This window comes from Callospermophilus lateralis, chromosome 1 (genome assembly GCF_048772815.1).
Source record: "Callospermophilus lateralis isolate mCalLat2 chromosome 1, mCalLat2.hap1, whole genome shotgun sequence".
NCBI lineage: Eukaryota > Metazoa > Chordata > Mammalia > Rodentia > Sciuridae > Callospermophilus > Callospermophilus lateralis.
Window position 1 is genome coordinate 81,764,791 of NC_135305.1, and position 18,332 is coordinate 81,783,122.

Here is an 18,332-nt window from a genome sequence, read left to right on the forward strand (position 1 = left end):
ACATAAAAACTGGTATACTTTCACTTTATAAAATAAAAATTCACAAAAACAAAGTTATTTAAGTGAATTTCTCTTTCAAGTGTGTGTGCTGTCTCTTCACCTAGACTGTAAAACCATGGAGGGTGGGGGCCATGTGCTAATATTCTTCTGTCATGCTGCTAAAGTTCTACTTGTGGCAGGCATTCTATGTATACTTATTAGGATTCCATGAAGATGCTAACTTTCAGAGATCAAATAATGCAAATCTTACCCAAGGTCTGTCTTTCATTATCTAAATCATTACTGAGATTATCCAAGGAAAGATTATCACTTATGTCACTGACATATGAATCGTCATCAGAGATCTGTGGGAAAGAAGAAATAATATACATCAAAATGAAAATAAACAAAAGCCAGACTTTTATAATCCCCTTATTTTAAACGATCAAACATACTGCATCCTACATTACAAATCTATAGAAGTAATTTTGGATGCTATTTTCATAGAGGCTAATACACCCATCTGCCTAGACAGTGTTCACAGGAAAATACCTGTTATTAAAATTCTTATATATTCTTGGTTAATTCTTACAAGGAAAAACAGCAAGTAAACTCAAAATTTCTGTTATTATGAAAACTCTTATTAATTCTCTTATTAATTCAGACTGCAATTTCAGAATTTGTCAGTGTCTGACAGTCTGGTGTAGAGGTACATGCCTGTAATCCCAGTGGCTCAGGAGGTTAAATCAGAAGGATCAAAAGTTCAAAGCCAGCCAAAGCAACTTAGCAAGGCCCTAAGCAACTTAGCAAGAACGTGTCTCAAAATAAAAAATTGAAAAAAGGGCCAGGGATGTGGCTTAATGGTTAAGCACCTGGGGGGTTCAATCCCTGGTACCAAAAAAAAAAAAAAGAAAGAAACAAGGTAGTACTTGGGTAGAAGAAGTTACAATTTGTCTTTGAAATGTTTGTGAAAAAAAAGGTCTTCTATGGGAATTAATATACAAACAAGATAAACAAGATTACTATTTCTATACTTAAGAGGCAATATTACTAGCACATACTCATAATAATGTTAAATATGGTATGCAATATTCAAGAAAGTACGATTTTTATACATTAATTTAAAGCAGTTTTATATTTATAAATTAATTCTATAATAACCACAAAATGGTAGCAATATAAAATTACATAGCATATATTTACACGATTAAACATACAGAATGCTAATTTCTTTCCCTTTAATGGGAATATTATTAAATAAGTAGAAGTCAGAATTATCAACTTGCAATTTTAAAAAAGTGTAATTAAGTAACAGAAACAAGGAGGTTTCCAAAACTCTCCACTTTTACAACTGTTTTTCTTTTAGTATATTATTTCATTTTAGGTGTTTGGGGTATGACTTATGAGAAGACCTTCAAAAGGGGCCTAAGGGCCCCCCGAACTTAGTGTTACAACATATAGATCTTTACTGAACAGGTTAATCAACAAAGCCACAAAAGAGATTTTCAAGACACCTAGCTGAAAACAATGCCCAAACCTCATTTTCTGAAGAGCTTGGTGACAACAGAACTTCCTGCGCATCAAAAAACTCTGAAAGGGAGTCAGTGATGGAGAGCCTGCTTTCGTTGGAAAGTTGGTGAACCAGAGCTCGGTTTTCATCTCTGGAGTTTTCCTATTTAAAGAACAAACAACAACAATTAAAAAAAAAAAAAAAAAAAACCTGAATATGTTTAGAAAGAGTCTCAAGAGAATCTCAATAAACAAATGATTGAATTGCATAATACACAAAGGTCACAGGCCCATGCAAACAAGCAACTCAAAGCAGAGGTCCAGCTTCAAAGTCAAGGAGTGTTAAGCCTCACAAACAAAATGAAAATGAAGTCCTTCCTCAAAAGGGAACTTCACCAAGGCATCATCAACGCTCAAACACATGCCACAAATCTCACAGCAAAATAAATGGCTGTCCAGGCCATTCTTTGTTCTGTTACAGAGGGGAAAATTCCAATGCTTTCTGAATCATATCCTCTTATTCGCTACCACTGCAGGGTGCAGTCCGCTGAATGATGCTGAATGCAGGTCGTTGCATGGCTGGGTCGTAGCCACACAGCTTTCTCCTGCCCCTATGCACTCTCAGAGACCAATATGCTGTTTTTGAGGCGTCCCTTGACAAATAAATAGTGTGTTTTGGTCCAGAAGTGCCCCTGGTGGCAGATCATTCATTATTCATGGATAAGTGAGATGAATTCTCTTTGTCTCTCAACCCACAATGAGTCTTCAAGGGAAGGAAACCCCAGAGCCTTGGTATAATCTTCGATACAAACACTCAATAGAGCACAGAGCCTTCCACCCTGCACTCCTCTGGGTCTAGACTTCTCCTTGGGGAAGACGTAAATACCCTGGGGGTGTGATTTCTACTCTTGTTGGAAGTAAAAATTCAATTCAACCCAACATATTAAGTGACTGATTCATATGCAGTCTTAGCTGGCTATGGAGGACTATAAAGATCTCTAGCCGGAAAGGCTGGTGTAGAGAACACACCCCAACACACTAGACCAAGACCATGAAGAGACCACGGGCTACAGAAGCAGAGAGGAAGATGAGATTGACTCTACTTAGGGGTCCTGGGTTAGGGGATGGTTTCTGGAGGTGACATCTGACTTAGACCTTGAGGGAAAAAAAAACAGATTTAGAATAAGATGATTTAATTCCTTGGATTCAGAGAAGATCATTCCCCTCGGCTTCTGGATGGCTGGTATTTTTCACTGTGCTGGTAAAAAAAGCTGCTCTTATATTATGGTGTACTTATTAAACAAGTTCCAGAATAGTCTGGCTAACAAAATGTAGATGTCTTGCTCAGAGACTTAATGACTTCTGGATACCTTGCTCTGTCTCATAAACATAAATTATGCCCAAGGAGGGATGCTAGTACACAAGGGCCTACCAGAGTTCATCATTCATAAAGGGCACAGGGTCCCTTTAGGAAGTGTTCACTTTAGAACACATGGAAATATCTACCTTTTTCTCTTGGATTCTTCCTAAATAAGACCTTTGCCCCAGGTACTGGTTTAAAGATCTCACCTATTTAAATATCCGTGTAGCCTTCAGAAAAGCTACCCTGACAGAGTTCATTGTAGAATCTGTAAATGATTATCAAAGCTATCATCTTTTTTTTTTAATTTTTATTTTTTTCATCTTTCATACATTTGATTCAAGTGAGTTATGCATTTCCATTTTTACCCCAATCATGGAATTTGCAGGGAAATGGATGGCATTAGAGCAGATTATGCTAAGTGAAGCTAGCCAATCCTTAAAAAACAAATGCCAAATGTCAAAGCTATCATCTTAAGGGAACAGTCTTTCTCCTCAGAAGGGCCAGGCACAGAGCTACTGAGTGTGAAGACATTGTAGTGAATAACAGTTAAGCTCCTTAATGCTCCCTTAAACAGTGAAATTTTCCTGTGTCTCCAGCATGCCCCGCCATATGAGATGCTAATGATTTATTTACTTGTGCTATTTATTAATTCATTACTACACTCTCCTGCTCTCTCTCTTCCTCCTCCTTGACTTATGGGTCATAGGGATGTCCTGGATGATCAACACTGAAAATAATACAGGTTGAGCATCGCTTATCTGAAATGCTTGGGAACAGATATATTTTGGATTTCTGATTTTTCAATTTTTCAATCTGCACATACACTAATGAGGTATCCTGTGGACGAAACCCAAATCTAAACATGAAATTCATTTTATGTTTCACATACATCTTATGTACATAGCCTGAAGGTCATCTTATTTAATATTTTAGTGTACTTGCATTTAAAATGAGACCTGTCACATGAGGTCAGGAATTTTCCACTTGTGGCATCAAGTTGGTGCTCAAAAGTTTTTGGATTTTGAAGCATTCCAGGTTTTAGGAGTGCTCAACCCACATTCTTAACCCCTAACCCTTTCCGGTGCCCCCATTTCCAGGGCAAGTTCTTAGGAATGCATTTAAAAAGCTCATCTGCACAGCAGTAGCCACCAACCCCTAACACAATTTCCTGAACAACTCAGGGCCTCATTTGTTAAAATAATAAAAGTCAGTTCAATTTAACAGTTTCCCCATTTCTACCCAAGCAGTGGTTGTTTATCTATTATTTACATTACAAAAAATTAAATAAATATAAAAAAGTAAGCACTTATAAACCTATCATACATAACAAAATAACTACTACAAACTTTTGGACACATTTCTCCCCAATTTTTTTTTTTTTTTTTTAGACAGAATGGGTCTCAGCATGTTACTGGTCTTGAATTGGTGGGATCAAGTGCTCTTTCCACCTTTCACTCCCAAATTGCTGGGATTATAGGTGTGGATTGCCACACCCAGCTCTCTCTAATCTTCTTAATTTGTGTAGCTTTGTTCTGTTTTAAAATAACAAATCATTACACACACACACACATCTAATTTATAAACTTTTCCCAAACATTGTACCAAAATCAATTTTTCAATATTAATGTGTTGTAAGGATAAAAAAATTCACATTAGAAAATACAGAAAAATGTAAAGAAAATAAATATCACTTCAATTTTCATCACCCCCGATGCAGCTCTTCTAGCTTACTAATATATATATTTTTAATTAAAATATTTGTATATACCTTTTTTATTTTGAAAAATTGGGATCAAATTGTACAATTATCATTTACTGTCTGCTACATATGCTTAAATTATACTATAAACTTTTCTCAGGTCATTTAAAACTTCTCTGAGATGATGAACTTTAATTCATATTTTATCATATTTATGTGTTATAGAGTAACCATTCCCTGTCTTGGAAATGAAGGATGTTTCCAGATTTACAAAGATGGTGAACATTTTGTAAATGCCTTTGCTCATATCTCATTATTTCTTAGATTCAATTTTCAGAAATAGAAATATTAAAAATGTTTAAGGATACATACTACATTAACAAGTAAGAAAACTCCTGTTTACATTCTTATATTAAGGGCCGTGAATATCACAATTTAGAACTGCTGTGCTAAGTTAGCTGTTTTACTTTTCAGTAGATTATATATCTTTTTTCTTTAAAAAAAAAAAAAAAGATCTGTAGTTTAGATGTGAGGAAACGACAGGATAAGTGGTGCATGGGCCCTTCCTCTGCATTACTCTGTACCTTCCCATGAGTTTATGAAGACAACCATGTATCATAGGATAACATTTCTGTGAAAGGCCCCACAAGATTATAATAGAACTGGAAACTTCCTGTTCCCCAGTGATGTCACATTTGTTGTAACGACAGTGCTAGGCATGACTTGTGTTTGTCATGCTGCTGGTGGAGAAATAAACTTACTGTGCTGCTAGTTGTATAAAAGTGCAGAACATACAATTATGTACAGCATATAGAGCTTGATGACTATTTTACTGGGTTATTTATGACACTTTTAATTTAATTTTGGACTGTATTCCTCCTACATATATGTATGTGTATGTGTGTGTGTGTGTGTGTGTGTGTGTATATATATATATATATATATATATATATATATATATATGAAAAATAAAAACTAAAAAAAGTCAACTATGAAACAGACACAGGCAGGACCTCAGGAAGGTTCCAGAAGCATTGCTGTCACAGGAAATGATGGCGCCACATGTTCTGCTGTCCCTGAAGACTGTCTATGGTGATTCTGATTCTGCATAGGCCTAGGCTAATGTGTGCTTGTGTCTTAGTTTTTAGCAAGAAAACATAAAAGGCAAATGCAATATCATAAAACATTTCTAAAATAGCTAATAGCATATAACCTTGGTGTGTAGAAGGTTGTCCCATCCAGGTTTGTATACGTACACTCGATAGTGTTCACACAAGAAATCGCACAATGATATTTTTCTTATAACATATCCTAGTAATGAAGGGATGTAAGGCTGAATTGAAAAACAAAAATTTAAAGCAAAAAAAAAAAAAAAAATTGTGGTGCATGCCTGAAATCCAGTGGCTCAGGAGGCTGAGGCATGAGGATCACAAGTTCAAATCCAGCCTCAGCAATAGTGAGGTGCTAAGCAACTCAGTGAGATAATAAAATAAAATACAGAGTAGGAATAGGGCTGTGGCTTAGTGGTCGAGTACCCCTGAGTTCAATCCCTGGTACCAAAAAAAAAAAAAAAAAAATCCCACAACTGTCTGCATTATATCCTTTTCCATTTACTTGCTAAGGTTTTAAGGTACGTGACATGATTTGTTTGTTGTTTGCATATTAAGCACACTATCATTGATTTAGTATCATCTAAGCCTGTCATTCTCACTGAAAATATTTTTCATAGTCTATTATTTGCCTTCCCATTTTTTGACAAAATCCATTTTTTTCCTAAAAGAAATAGTCAAATCTAGTCAACATTACTTTTGCAATTTTTATTTATTTTATTTTATTTTTTTAAAGAGAGAGTGAGAGGGGGAATTTTTTAATATTTATTTTTTAGTTCTTGGCGGACACAACATCTTTGTTTGTATGTGGTGCTAAGGATCGAACCCGGGCCGCACACACACCAGGCGAGCGCACTACCACTTGAGCCACATCCCCAGCCCTGCAATTTTTAAAGTACTTCCCAATTTAGGAAATTATCCCTGATCTAGTAGTTTGATAAATATTCAAATCAATATTTTTCAGTTTAAATTTTTATATTTAACTTGAATTGGCTGGTGATTCATTTTAACATGCAATGCAAAGACTTCAACTTCTTCACAAATTGCTTTGATCTGCACTAACCTAATTTATTAAGTAATCTATCTCTTCGCCACTGGTTTTTAATCAATCCCTTTCTCATTTATTTATTTTATATATAAAATGGTGTTTGTACCTGGGAGAGTTATGCTGTCCCATTCTTAGAGCATCACCATCTCATTTTAAATACTGGAGCTTCAGTGATTATTTTATTTTCCGGTGTGGCATACCTTTCCTCATTATATGACAGTGTGATGCTATAGAGTAAACATGTGCTTTGGCTTAATTAATTAATTTTAATTAATTTTTATGCAGTGCTGAGGATCCAACCCAGGACCTCATCCATGCTAGGGGAGTGTTCTACCGCTGAGCCACAACTCCAGCCCCATCAGATAGGGATTTAAATCCCAGCTTTGTTTCTAAAATCTGTGTGTCTCAGAAAAGTTATTTAACCTCTCTGGGCTTTATTTTCCTTGTCTCTAAAACGAAACTACCATCAGCTACTTCTATCAGAGTCAAGGGTAGGATTTTGTGAGATGATGCATTTAAATGTGCCTGCAGTGCAGCGCCAAGCAGGTAAGCAATTAAAAGAATTCAGTTTCCTTCTTCACTTTCACACTTTTTTAAAAAAGTTTTTGCCTTTTTAGTCTCATAACTGCACTTTAAATGCAAAAGGATGTATGAAAGGCACGGTGTACACAGATAATCTCAGCAACTTGGGAGGCTGCAGCACGGGGATCACAAATTCAAGGCCAGCCTCAGGAACTTAGTGAAATCCTGTCTCAGAATCAAATAAAAAATGGCTGAGAATGTAGCTCAGTGGTAGAGTGGCCCTGAGTTCAATCCCCAGAACTGAAGAGGGGTGGGGGCACGTAGAAGGCTGTTACCTCCAAAAGTCACTCAGCCTTTCATTTGGGATATAAAATAATATAAAATCATCTTAGCACTGATAACCCAATAATATCAAATTTTCACATTCAAAAATTTAAAACAGGAGGGACTTGATAGGTTGTGAAAATAATTTCTGACAAGAAAAGAGGGATTTTAGAATTCATGTAGCCAGATCCAACATCAATGATGGGTAAGTTGTGCTGCTAACAGAAAGCAAGCCATCGACATTAAAGACCCTAAAATCTGAGCCACTTGGGCTGCCCCCACTGTTGGGGGCTGTCATTCCAGAGTATTTGAGGTGTCTGGGAGTTACCTATAAAAATCAACTGGAGTCAAACTTTCATTTCTACTTCCTCCAGTGCTTATTTCCTGAAGGCAACAATGGCTTTCCCCTTGCTGGCAAAGTAAGCCTGAGTCACTCTGTGCATAAAAGGACAACTCATGGGAAAAGAAAATCTCTAAAACAGGAAATAAATGAGACAACTCCATCACTGAGCCAAGACTCCGGAAGGCTGTTCCAGAAAGTGTGAGTTTGAAAAATGTGCTTCCACCCTCAAGGACAGTTTAACCACATGTAAGTTTTCAGGTATCTTATTTTTGAGATTAGTATAAACATACGGATTTTTACGTTAGTATAAAAAATACAGTTTTTAAAGACTTGGGATTTGGATTTCCATCTCAAAACACAAATAGCCCTGAATACACATGCTGAGCATAAAATCTTGAAGACATAAATAAAGGTTATCTATTTAACTATTTATTAAATGTATAATTGTAATTTACATGATAATGCTATGGAAAAGACAAGCTGTCTTTAGGAACTGCCCTGGTGTGGGCATGAATGACCCTCAGCGATGCCCGTCGCAGCCTTGCCTAGGTTGCCTTTAGTGAATGGGCAGGTTTGAAGAGGCCCCATCTGGTGAGCACATGTCTTGGAACAGGCCACAAAAGGAAACCAGTGTAAGTATTGCTAAGGGGCTAAGTCCTGCAGGTAACACTTTAGAGTTGGGCTGGAATAACTGAAGAGTGATCTTTTGGAGGGGGTGGTGTGTCTGTAGAGGAATCCCATTTCTCCACCTCGGCCATGAGCCTCTGCACAGAGGGTTGCCCTCTTGTCAGATGAATGGTCCTGCAAGCAAGTGACACAGCCTGTGCTTCAGTTGGGGAGACACTGTGGCCCTTGTGGTCTTTATCCTGACTGGTTTCAGCCTCTGTTTTTCTCATCACTCAATCCAAGAGCTGCCCATGGGGCAATGGAATTGTGTGAGGGTTTTGTTTTCTTTGAAGACAGGAAAAGATAAAAGAAAGATTATGATACACATTCAAAAAAAATTATGCCAGGTGTGGTGGTGCCTGCACATAATCCCGGTGATTTAGGAGGCTGAGGCAGAGGATCACAAGTTGGAAGCCAGTTGTACCAACTTATGAGACCTCGACTTTAAAAACAAAAAGTACTGGAGATGTGGTAAAATGCCACTGTGTTCAATACCCTGTACAAAAAAAAAAAAAAAAAAAGAAAAGAAAAAAAGAAAAATTTATTCATATGCACAGACACCCTTTGTCTATTATCTTACTTATTTTTTAAGTCTTTTCATTAGTCTCCAGTCTAATGAAAAGACTTTTAATATACTTTTCTCTGACCAAGAGACTTCAATTGTAATGCAATATTCTTTCCCTCAGAGTACATAGCTGCTGTGTTCCATAAAGGAAAGAAATTTCACAGGAAGAGGAGGAGGGGACAGCAGCAACTTTTTCAAGCAAAAGAAGGAAGTTGGCAAGGAGCTGGGATGCTAGGGGCCAAAGAAATTTAGTTTTCTGCAGAAACAACAGGAAGGAAAAACATTTACCTCTCCAAAGCTCCCACTCCCCTAACACCTAGCTAGCAAAAGGGGTGATGCTTAGGAGGGAAATGAGAAGAAGAAATACAGAGGGAAAAATGAATTTGGGGGACACACAGTTTAAAAATGTGCTTAGCAGCATACATTCAAGAAAGCTTTGAATCCCGAAAATCCAGTCCATGTGGCAGCTGTGACCGCAGCTGGTGGTGGTGGAGAGGCAGCCCACTCAGGAGGTGCAGTAGGAAGGCCATGCGACTGGACAGAGGACATCCCACGAAGGGAGGGTTGCAGAGACATTACCTGGCAAGAAACCTACCCACCTCTGCCAGATTGTCACCCAGCTTGGCAACAGCGGGCGAGTCGAGGAGCAGAGACTCGGCATGGATTCTGCGTAAGCGTTCTTTAAGATCTGAGTTTTGTGCTAGGGCCTGGAACATGTTAAAAATAGTGGGGCTCTGTTAATAAATGGATGTTTCTGAGCAGCCCAGTAGGTACCCACAGAAGCACTATGTGGGAGCACCCTAATCCTTGGGGAGGCCAGTCTCAGAGCCAGGAGATAACAAACCCGCAACCCTGGAAATGCTGCTCTTCACTACTCTCATCTCCAGGAGTGGAAGGAGAGTTAGTGAGGGCGGCAGAGAAGGAAGTCACAGGCACCACCAGCTTTTATTAAGACTAGTGGTCTCACAGCATCTCCTCCTCCTGCCCAACTGGCTTTGGTCTCTTTGACCAACACCCCCCTCCCCACTCCTGTGCAATGATTCCAAGCTTTTCTCATCCTTGAAAAGAAACCACTCCCACCTTAGGATTGGTTTAATTTTCACACCAGTTGAACTGAATCTTAGGAAGTGTGCCAGGAAGGAGGACACAGAAGGTTAATATTACTCTTTTTCCAACACAGGTACTGATTATTTTATTTGTTTTTCATGACTAAGGTTTTTTTTTGTTTTGTTTTGTTTTAAATAAACAAACCTCACTTACCTGCATAAGGATTTATGGACCATGGGAACAGAAACCTATATGGGACCTCTTTTACTCTCCTCTGTGCAAATCCCATTCCTTCCATCAGCCTCTCAACTAGGAGAGACCTGGTCAAAGGTAAAGGAACATGCCTCCTGCTCACTGATCCTCCTACACACTTCCTGATCAGCTAGTCTCCAAATGGATCTGTCTTTGGAAAAGGATGAATGCTCCTGAAGGTCCCCCAACACTCCTATAATCAGCTCCAGAGTTGCTTTCACACAGATCCACCCATTTGTCTGACTCTTCTAAGAAGCTCAGAGACTTTCTCAGCTGTCAGGGCCTGCAGGGCCTACCCACTGGGAGCTTAGTCCACTGCCTGGATCTCAGTGAGGTTTTTGGCTTGATGTTTTAGTATCCATGGAAGGTACAGGTTGTTTAAAAATCCTCAAGAACTGAGCTGGCATGATAGCTCGGTGGTATGCCCTCGCTTAGAAAGCACTGGGTCAGGGTTTGATCCCTGGAACTGAAAAGAATATCCTCAGGGCTCATTTAAGACACATTGAATAAGAACTAGGGTCATTACAATGACATATAACAATCTCTTTGGGGCACTCACTTCATTCTGGTCAATACATTACTGGTATGGTGGCTAGGCTCTTAGTTTAGCCTAGAAATTAAGTTATATTAGTGGCTTCTCTTTCTTTTGTAAACCACAGGCAGAGCTAAGAAACAAACCAAGATTACTTGTACAGCACCAGCCTATCCTTTCTGATATGATTTTAAAAAAATTACTTTAAAAAATCTTGGATCAGGGGCTGGGGATGTGGCTCAAGTGCTAACGCGCTCACCTGGCATGCGCGGTGCTCTGGGTTCGATCCTCAGCACCACATGAAAATAAAAATAAAGATATTGTGTCCACCTAAAGACTAAAAAATAAATATTAAAAATTCTCTCTCTCTCTCTCTTAAAAAAAAAAAAATCTTGGATCAAATCAGGAATCCAAGACAAAAAGGAAAAAAAGGATTGTCCTGTTTGATCTTAAGTTTCCAAAATTGTGAACATGGGTGAAAGAGAATTCCTTAGCAAAGATGAAAATGAATTTGGTCCAGGAAACTATGGCCAAGTATGTCTTGATGTCCACACAAGCAGTTTAACAAGATGAGGCCAGACCTCTGTGAGAGGGGGCCAGGAAGAGGGAGACGAGGGGGGGGAGAATGTTGAGGAACGCACAAGAGGCACTTAGTGCACCAAGAGCCAATCTAATGGGAACAATAAGAAGTATTTTGTACCACTAAGAAAGCAGAGAAGGGAAGGAAAGAAAAGAAATAAAATAAAACAAAACCACTCCGATGGTCTCAAACCAAAATAGGAACCCTGTGTGACTGGCTATTCACTGTGATCCAAATGGATGTGTTTCTCTGACCTTAAAATAATACTAAGACTTGAAGCCAATATTATTTTTTTTCTTTTTAATTTTTCTTCCAAAGATAGCATTCTTGAAATTGTTAATTATAAGAGCTAATGGTGGATGAGAGGTGGGAGGGAAAGGGAGAGAGAAGGGAAATTGCATGTAAATGGAAGGAGACCCTCAGGGGTATACAAAATTACATACAAGAGGAAGTGAGGGGAAAGGAGGAAAAATATAAGGGGGGAGAAATGAATTACAGTAGAGGGGGTAGAGAGAGAAGAGGGGAGGGGATGGGGGAGGGGGGATAGTAGAGGATAGGAAAGGCAGCAGAATACAACAGACACCAGAATGGCAATATGTAAATCAATGGTTGTGCAACTGATGTGATTCTGCAATCTGTATATGGGGTAAAAATGGGAGTTCATATCCCACTTGAATCAAAGTGTGAAATATAATATATCAAGAACTATGTAATGTTTTGAACAACCTACAATAAAAATTAATTAAAAAAAAAAAGAGCTAATGGTAAAGGATTCATCATTAACACTACATCAAGAACATTACTTTTCTTAGCCACAAAATGAATAGAAAATACGAGTGGACATTTTCTCTCAGCATCTCATAACAAGATCCTAAAATTCATCTTCCCTACCCAACCTGAAATAGAAAACTCAATACTGCTTCAGATGGTAATTTCATATGTGCACACACACTTTCTCCTTTTAAAGCAGGAATTTCAAAGTATGAGCGAAGAGTCAGAGCATACAAGTGTGCGGTCTCAGAAATTCTCTAGCTCTCATGGATACGGGTGGAGGGCCAGACAACTTCAGCTATTCAAACAGAGCACATCAATCAAGCCGAACTATGCTGAGGTTTGAATTAAAGTGGATGAGAAAAAGGAGAGTGAGTGACAGAATGGCTTATTGAAACACATCTGAAGCCTTGACAGTGATTTTTCTGTTACACTTTCCTTTCACCATGATTACCTGACAGACACTCCTGTGTGACTCTTCTCTTTGTGCCCATGGGGGGGGGGGAAGCTAAATGTTTTGTACTATGTAATCAAATAAAATAACTTTTGTGTCTCTGAAAGAGCAATAAATAGGATCAGTGCTTTGCCATAGAGAAGATAAGACTGTAAACTGGAAATTTGTCTCTGTCGCCTGTCATGTGTTAAGCTACTCTAAGCTTGTGGTGTCTCAGGGTGCACAAAATCTCCTCCAAACTGTTAGATTTTGTAAGCATTAACAAATGTGTGAGACACACACAAATACACAACAAGAGTTTTATAGAAACAGAAAAATTAAGATAAATTGGAGAGAACTAAAAGAATTTAACACACAATAAAATACTAGCTACTACGATTGGGGGTAGGGTAAATTTTGTTATTTTGAATAAGTGTTGTCTCAGGAAAGGTCAGAATGTAATTTGGATAATTTGCTTGGTTTTCTCCTGAATTTCCAACCTAACCATGAAAATCATGAATTTTCAACATAACCATGGAAATGGAAAATATAATAATTGACAAGCCAGAACACGTTTGCAGGCATTTCTGTGAGTCAGACATGTAACTTACGGATGATAGAGCGTGCTTCAGACCGATGACCTGAGCAGAAGGGGAGGAGGTGGCATCCTGATCCATCAGCTGCTTCAGTTTCTCTCTCTCTGTTGATATGGTATTAAAAGCTGACCTTAAGGCGAAGTAAACTATAAAGATATAATCATAATGAGAAGGAATAAAGGAAGTGGCATAATTGAAAGCAAAATACAGTAAAATGTTTTTCTTGTTAAAAAAAAAAAATTAGTCGAGTAACAGCCCCAAATATTTTGAGTGCAGAAAAAAATATCCTCTACGTGGACTTTTAAAAAAAAAACATTTGCAATGTATCACAGCAAGCGTGAACTCTGATGTAAACTACAGGCTCTGGGTGATAATGACCTGTCAATGCAGGTTCTTCAAATGTAACTTGTCCCACTCTGATGTGGGTGCTGACTGTGGGGGAGGCTGTACCTTTATGGGAGGCGGGCAGAAGATATGGGAATTCTTTATATCTTTTGCTAAGGATCTAAAACTGCGTGAAAAAAAGAAAAATCTTAAACTTCACACACATATGCACATTTGCCATGATTTTATGATTTACAGATTCTCAATGACCAGCAGTTTTTCGTTTTGTTTTGTTTATAATCTCTAAAGACTGGAAATGGTTAAGAACAAGGCTTACTGGGTATGGTAAGAATGCAGCAGAGAAACTAGACATCCCCTTAACCAGGTGATCACAATGAATTAAAAATGAAGGTTAAGCAGGCTCTGTGTGCCTCTGGATAGAACACCCTGGAAAAGACACAGCATCTTCTTTGGTGAATGTCAGCCAGGGGTAAGCAATCTGGATTTGATCATGAGGAAACGTAAGACAACTGGCCTGCATTTTTCAAAAGTATCAATTTTATAGAAGAGAAAAAAAAATGACTGAGGAACTGCTCCCAATTAAAGAGGCTAAAGAGGCAAGAAGATGAAATGCAATATATGATCTGTATGATCATGGATCAGATCCTGTACCAAGGGGAAAACGACATGTAACTTTTGACAACATTTGATTTTGATGTAGAAGGCAGAATAGATAAGAAGTGCTGTTTTAATGCTACAATCCCTGAATTAGATAACTACACTGTGGCCATGTAACAGGGTAGCCCTATGTTCAAGAAACCTAACTAAAGTATAAAGCCATAAAGAATGACATATGTATAAATCCTTCTCTCAAATGCTTCCAAAAAATAAAAGTGTGTATATAGAAAGAGACAGTGATAAAAATAAATGTGGCAAAATAAAAATGGTAAATCCGGTATGTGAGAGCTCTCTGTACTATTCTTGCAACTTTCTTGGAAATTTGAAAATTATTTCAGAATACAGTTGCAGGACCAGAGTCCCCACTTCAACTTATGGCACTCAACCACTCTGTTCACTTTTAAGAGCATTTAGGTACAACAGGACTTTAGCACTACTAGGTACTCAAATGCTTGAACTAAAGTTTTGAAAAACATGAACACATATGGCAAAAAAAAAAAAAAAAGTCCATCAGCTTTTGATCACATAATGCACAAATTACCTCCTAAGGACGAGGAAATTGTCATCTAAATTACTGTTCATGGATATCACATTTGAATATTATCTTTCCAATGTCCTTTATTATGTTTTGTTTTAGAGAGGCAGGAATAAGGAAGAGATGGAGACACACTTCTCAAATGACCTGTCATTTATTGGATTCCATGGGCTTGCACTTTCAGAGGTATTGTTATCCAAGAGTGGCCTATTTAGTAACACAGAAACTAAATACACTTTATTGACTTACTTCCTGCATTTAATAGCAAGGAGAACAGCAAAGAGAACCTATCTATGTGTCCTCTCTGAACTTGTTTGAGGTGGTGCGTTTAGTGATGAACTTAGAGCATCTTTAGAAAGTCACAATACAAAAAAGCAATTTACACACACACACACACACACACACACACACACACAAATGGTGCTGCTTCTATCAACAGAAGAGAGAATTCACTTGTTCACTCCATAACTTTAGACAAGTATATGAGGCCTGGACCCTAGTTTCCCCACATGCAAAGGGGATGATAATAGCATTTGCTTTATAGATTGCTATAAGGACAAACAAGATAATGCAGTTAAGGCACTTAACCCAGAGCAGGGCATGTGATAAATAATAAATGCTACTGCAATAATAATAGTGATGACGATGAAGAGACATCCATGAGGGTAAAAGTGGTGGTAATGCAGCCTCCTGATGTGGGCAGCAGCTGTAGCAGAATATCTCTTGCCAGGATAATGCTTGCAAATAACTGCACACTGAGTAGAGATTCAATGAATGAAGGATTGGGCAGAGTCTACTGAGCCAGAGAGCAGCCTGGGGAGGAGAGCAATAAGCCATGCTGTGATCTCCCTGCATTTGATGATTTTGATGTCCCATTGGCTAAGCATCCCCATCCCCAGCATGTAGGAGCCCCATGACCTTCTCAATAGGTCCCTAGGAGTTAGGGGAGTGGCTGTTTCTTCACTGTTACATTTATTCCTCCAAATAAAATAATCATAGCACTCAGCTGGCAGCCACTTTCCCAAATCGATTCTTCTGGCTTTTATATGCCTTGTTACAAAGCAAAACTTTCAACCAAACTAGAAGATTCTTTTTTAAAATTTTGAAACTTGCAGAATATGCATTATTTGGTTCAAAATGTATAGCCAAGACTGTGGTAGGCAGCATAAAAAAAACAGAAGGAAACTCATATACTCTTTATATATTATTGTAAGGCAAAAATCTCTTCCTCAGTCATTTGACAAAGGGGTTCAGGAGACTAGATCCCTCTGCATTCCATTTCTTAAATGACCATTAAGGTCCACTCAGAGGATGATAAAGTAGCCAGTCAGAGCCACTGAATGATGTAGCACACACACAGCAATGACTACAGGCTGCTCATGGAGGACATATTTAAGTCAATTGTCAAAGGAACAGGATCCCAAAGGCCTGGGATATTTCCTGTGACAGGAATGTCTTATTTCCAACTTGCTTCTAAGTATATTAGAGACAAATAAAAATCCAAATGAATACTGTATCTATGGACACTAATAAACAAAGCCACATGGAAAGTCTGAGACAGAATTTCGAAGAACCTCAAAGAGCACCAGAGCCACTCACCCCAGAGCATGACAGGCCCTCCCCATCCCCAAAGACCCTGCCAGGTGGTCTACAGGCCCATGCTTCTCAGAGTCCTTGCTAGCTTCTGAAGCAAGTATATTCTGGTCTGGGACTTAGTCCCTCCTGTTCCTAAGACATTTGCTTTGGTTTCTTCTCATTGCAAAATAGGACCACTTCCTTTTTTTGTGGGGTATTCAAGTTTCAGAAGACAATTATGGGACCTCGGTTTACTCATTTTTCCCCCAGCTTATCATTAGCCATTTCTCAGCCCCCACTAAGAGAGTGGGACTTTTGGCATAAGTGGGTGATGTGAGCTGCGCCCACAGAGCAGAACAGCACCAGCACCACACAACAGAGCCTTGGTGTCAGTGCTGTTCCCCTTGCAACATGCTTCTGTGCCATACTTGTTCCCCTTGCAACAGGCTTCTGTGCCGTACTTTTAGTGAGTTGGACTTTTATTGGTGAGACTACACTACATGACATATTTGAGTGGCAACAGCTGATCTGAGAGCTCTACTTCTTAATGTGTTCCTTCTTTAGCAGTTTTTCAGCATCAGGAAGGAATAAGATCTTGAGGAACACAGTTATGAATGCAATGGACACCACCCCTGGAGAGGCAGAGTGAGACAGGGGATGGAGTGTCTATAATGAGGCAAACATGAACTTAAATCCTGCCTTTAATGCTTAATTGCTGTTTAGATTTTGGACAAATGCTTGTTTCCACACCTATATATTTGGATAATCCTTATATCTCAGGAGTGCTTCAGAGAAACAATGAGAAAATACACTATCAACACTCAATACACAGTAGGACTATTTTTCTTTTTAATGGAAACTACTTTTTATTTGAGTTATCTTTAAAATATTAATATTCTTTTTAAAGAATATTTTTTCAGTTATAGATGGACACAATATCTTTATTTATTTTTATGTGATGCTGAGGATCGAACCCAGTGCCTCATGGTGTGAGGCAAGCATTCTACCACTGAGCTACAGCCCTAGCCCCTAAAAGATTAATATTCTTAAAATATTTGGGATGATTTGATTTTCTGCAATCTGCTTAAGTTTCAAACCTCACAGGATATCCATGGCTCTAAAATATTTTCTAATTCATATTCCATCCAAACTGATTTAGATACGTTAGGTAATTTTACTAACTGGTCCTACTGATTTACTGATAAATTTCATGAATATAATTGCTCAGCAAGCTTACACTGAATTCTAATTTATGAATAATACATTTTAATCCATGAAAGAGGTATCATGGAGGCATACTTGGCATTCATATACTTAAAACAGTTCAGAAAATGACAACAATTACAACTCAATGCAAGAAAAGACTCCAGGAATAAAACAATAAGTTAATGTAATTTCATTTTGTGCTTTAGCTTTTCATTTTTTTCTTAGTTTTTATTATGGCTTATTTGCTGACTCATAAGTTTTTTTTTTTTTTAACATTTATTTTATTTATTTATTTTATTGTGGTGTTGAGTGCCTCACACATGTTAGGCAAGTGCTCTACCGCTGAGCCCCAGCCTCAGCCCAAAGTTTTTACATTTATAAATGAGGATTTCCCTCACCTCTTGGAAAAGAATTCAAGTCTTGTTTCCTTTCCATGGCAGAGCATGAATATCCACTTCCATCTGGAGAACCCTGACTCTAGTCCCATCCTGTTCCTTGCTTTCTCACCCTTAATCTTTTTACCAAGTTTGGCCATTTCTGTCTCTGCTGCTAACAGAATAGTCTCTCATAAAACCTTGCAACAGTAAGCAACGGTGTGAATTCTCTCTGTTCAGCATAAAATAATCATAGAAGACAATGATAGAAAAGTCAGGACTGCTATTTTAGAACACTTAAC

The 18,332-nt window shown here is 38.2% G+C and overlaps 1 protein-coding gene across 3 annotated transcripts in view; it reads right to left on the bottom strand.

Annotated features, from left to right (window-relative positions):
* Nucleotides 1-18,332, bottom strand: part of Osbpl3 (oxysterol binding protein like 3) — a 181,294-nt gene that overhangs the window by 42,706 nt on the left and 120,256 nt on the right. For 2 of the 3 annotated variants that reach the window (XM_076835420.2, XM_076835430.2), the window contains exons 11-14: nucleotides 13,354-13,484; nucleotides 9,727-9,834; nucleotides 1,517-1,651; nucleotides 251-344 (exon numbers count right to left, since the gene is read on the bottom strand). In XM_076835420.2, the coding sequence (XP_076691535.2) occupies nucleotides 251-344; nucleotides 1,517-1,651; nucleotides 9,727-9,834; nucleotides 13,354-13,484 (468 nt within the window). The remainder of the gene's footprint in view (nucleotides 1-250; nucleotides 345-1,516; nucleotides 1,652-9,726; nucleotides 9,835-13,353; nucleotides 13,485-18,332) is intronic. The other variant, XM_076835440.2, reaches the window with a different exon arrangement.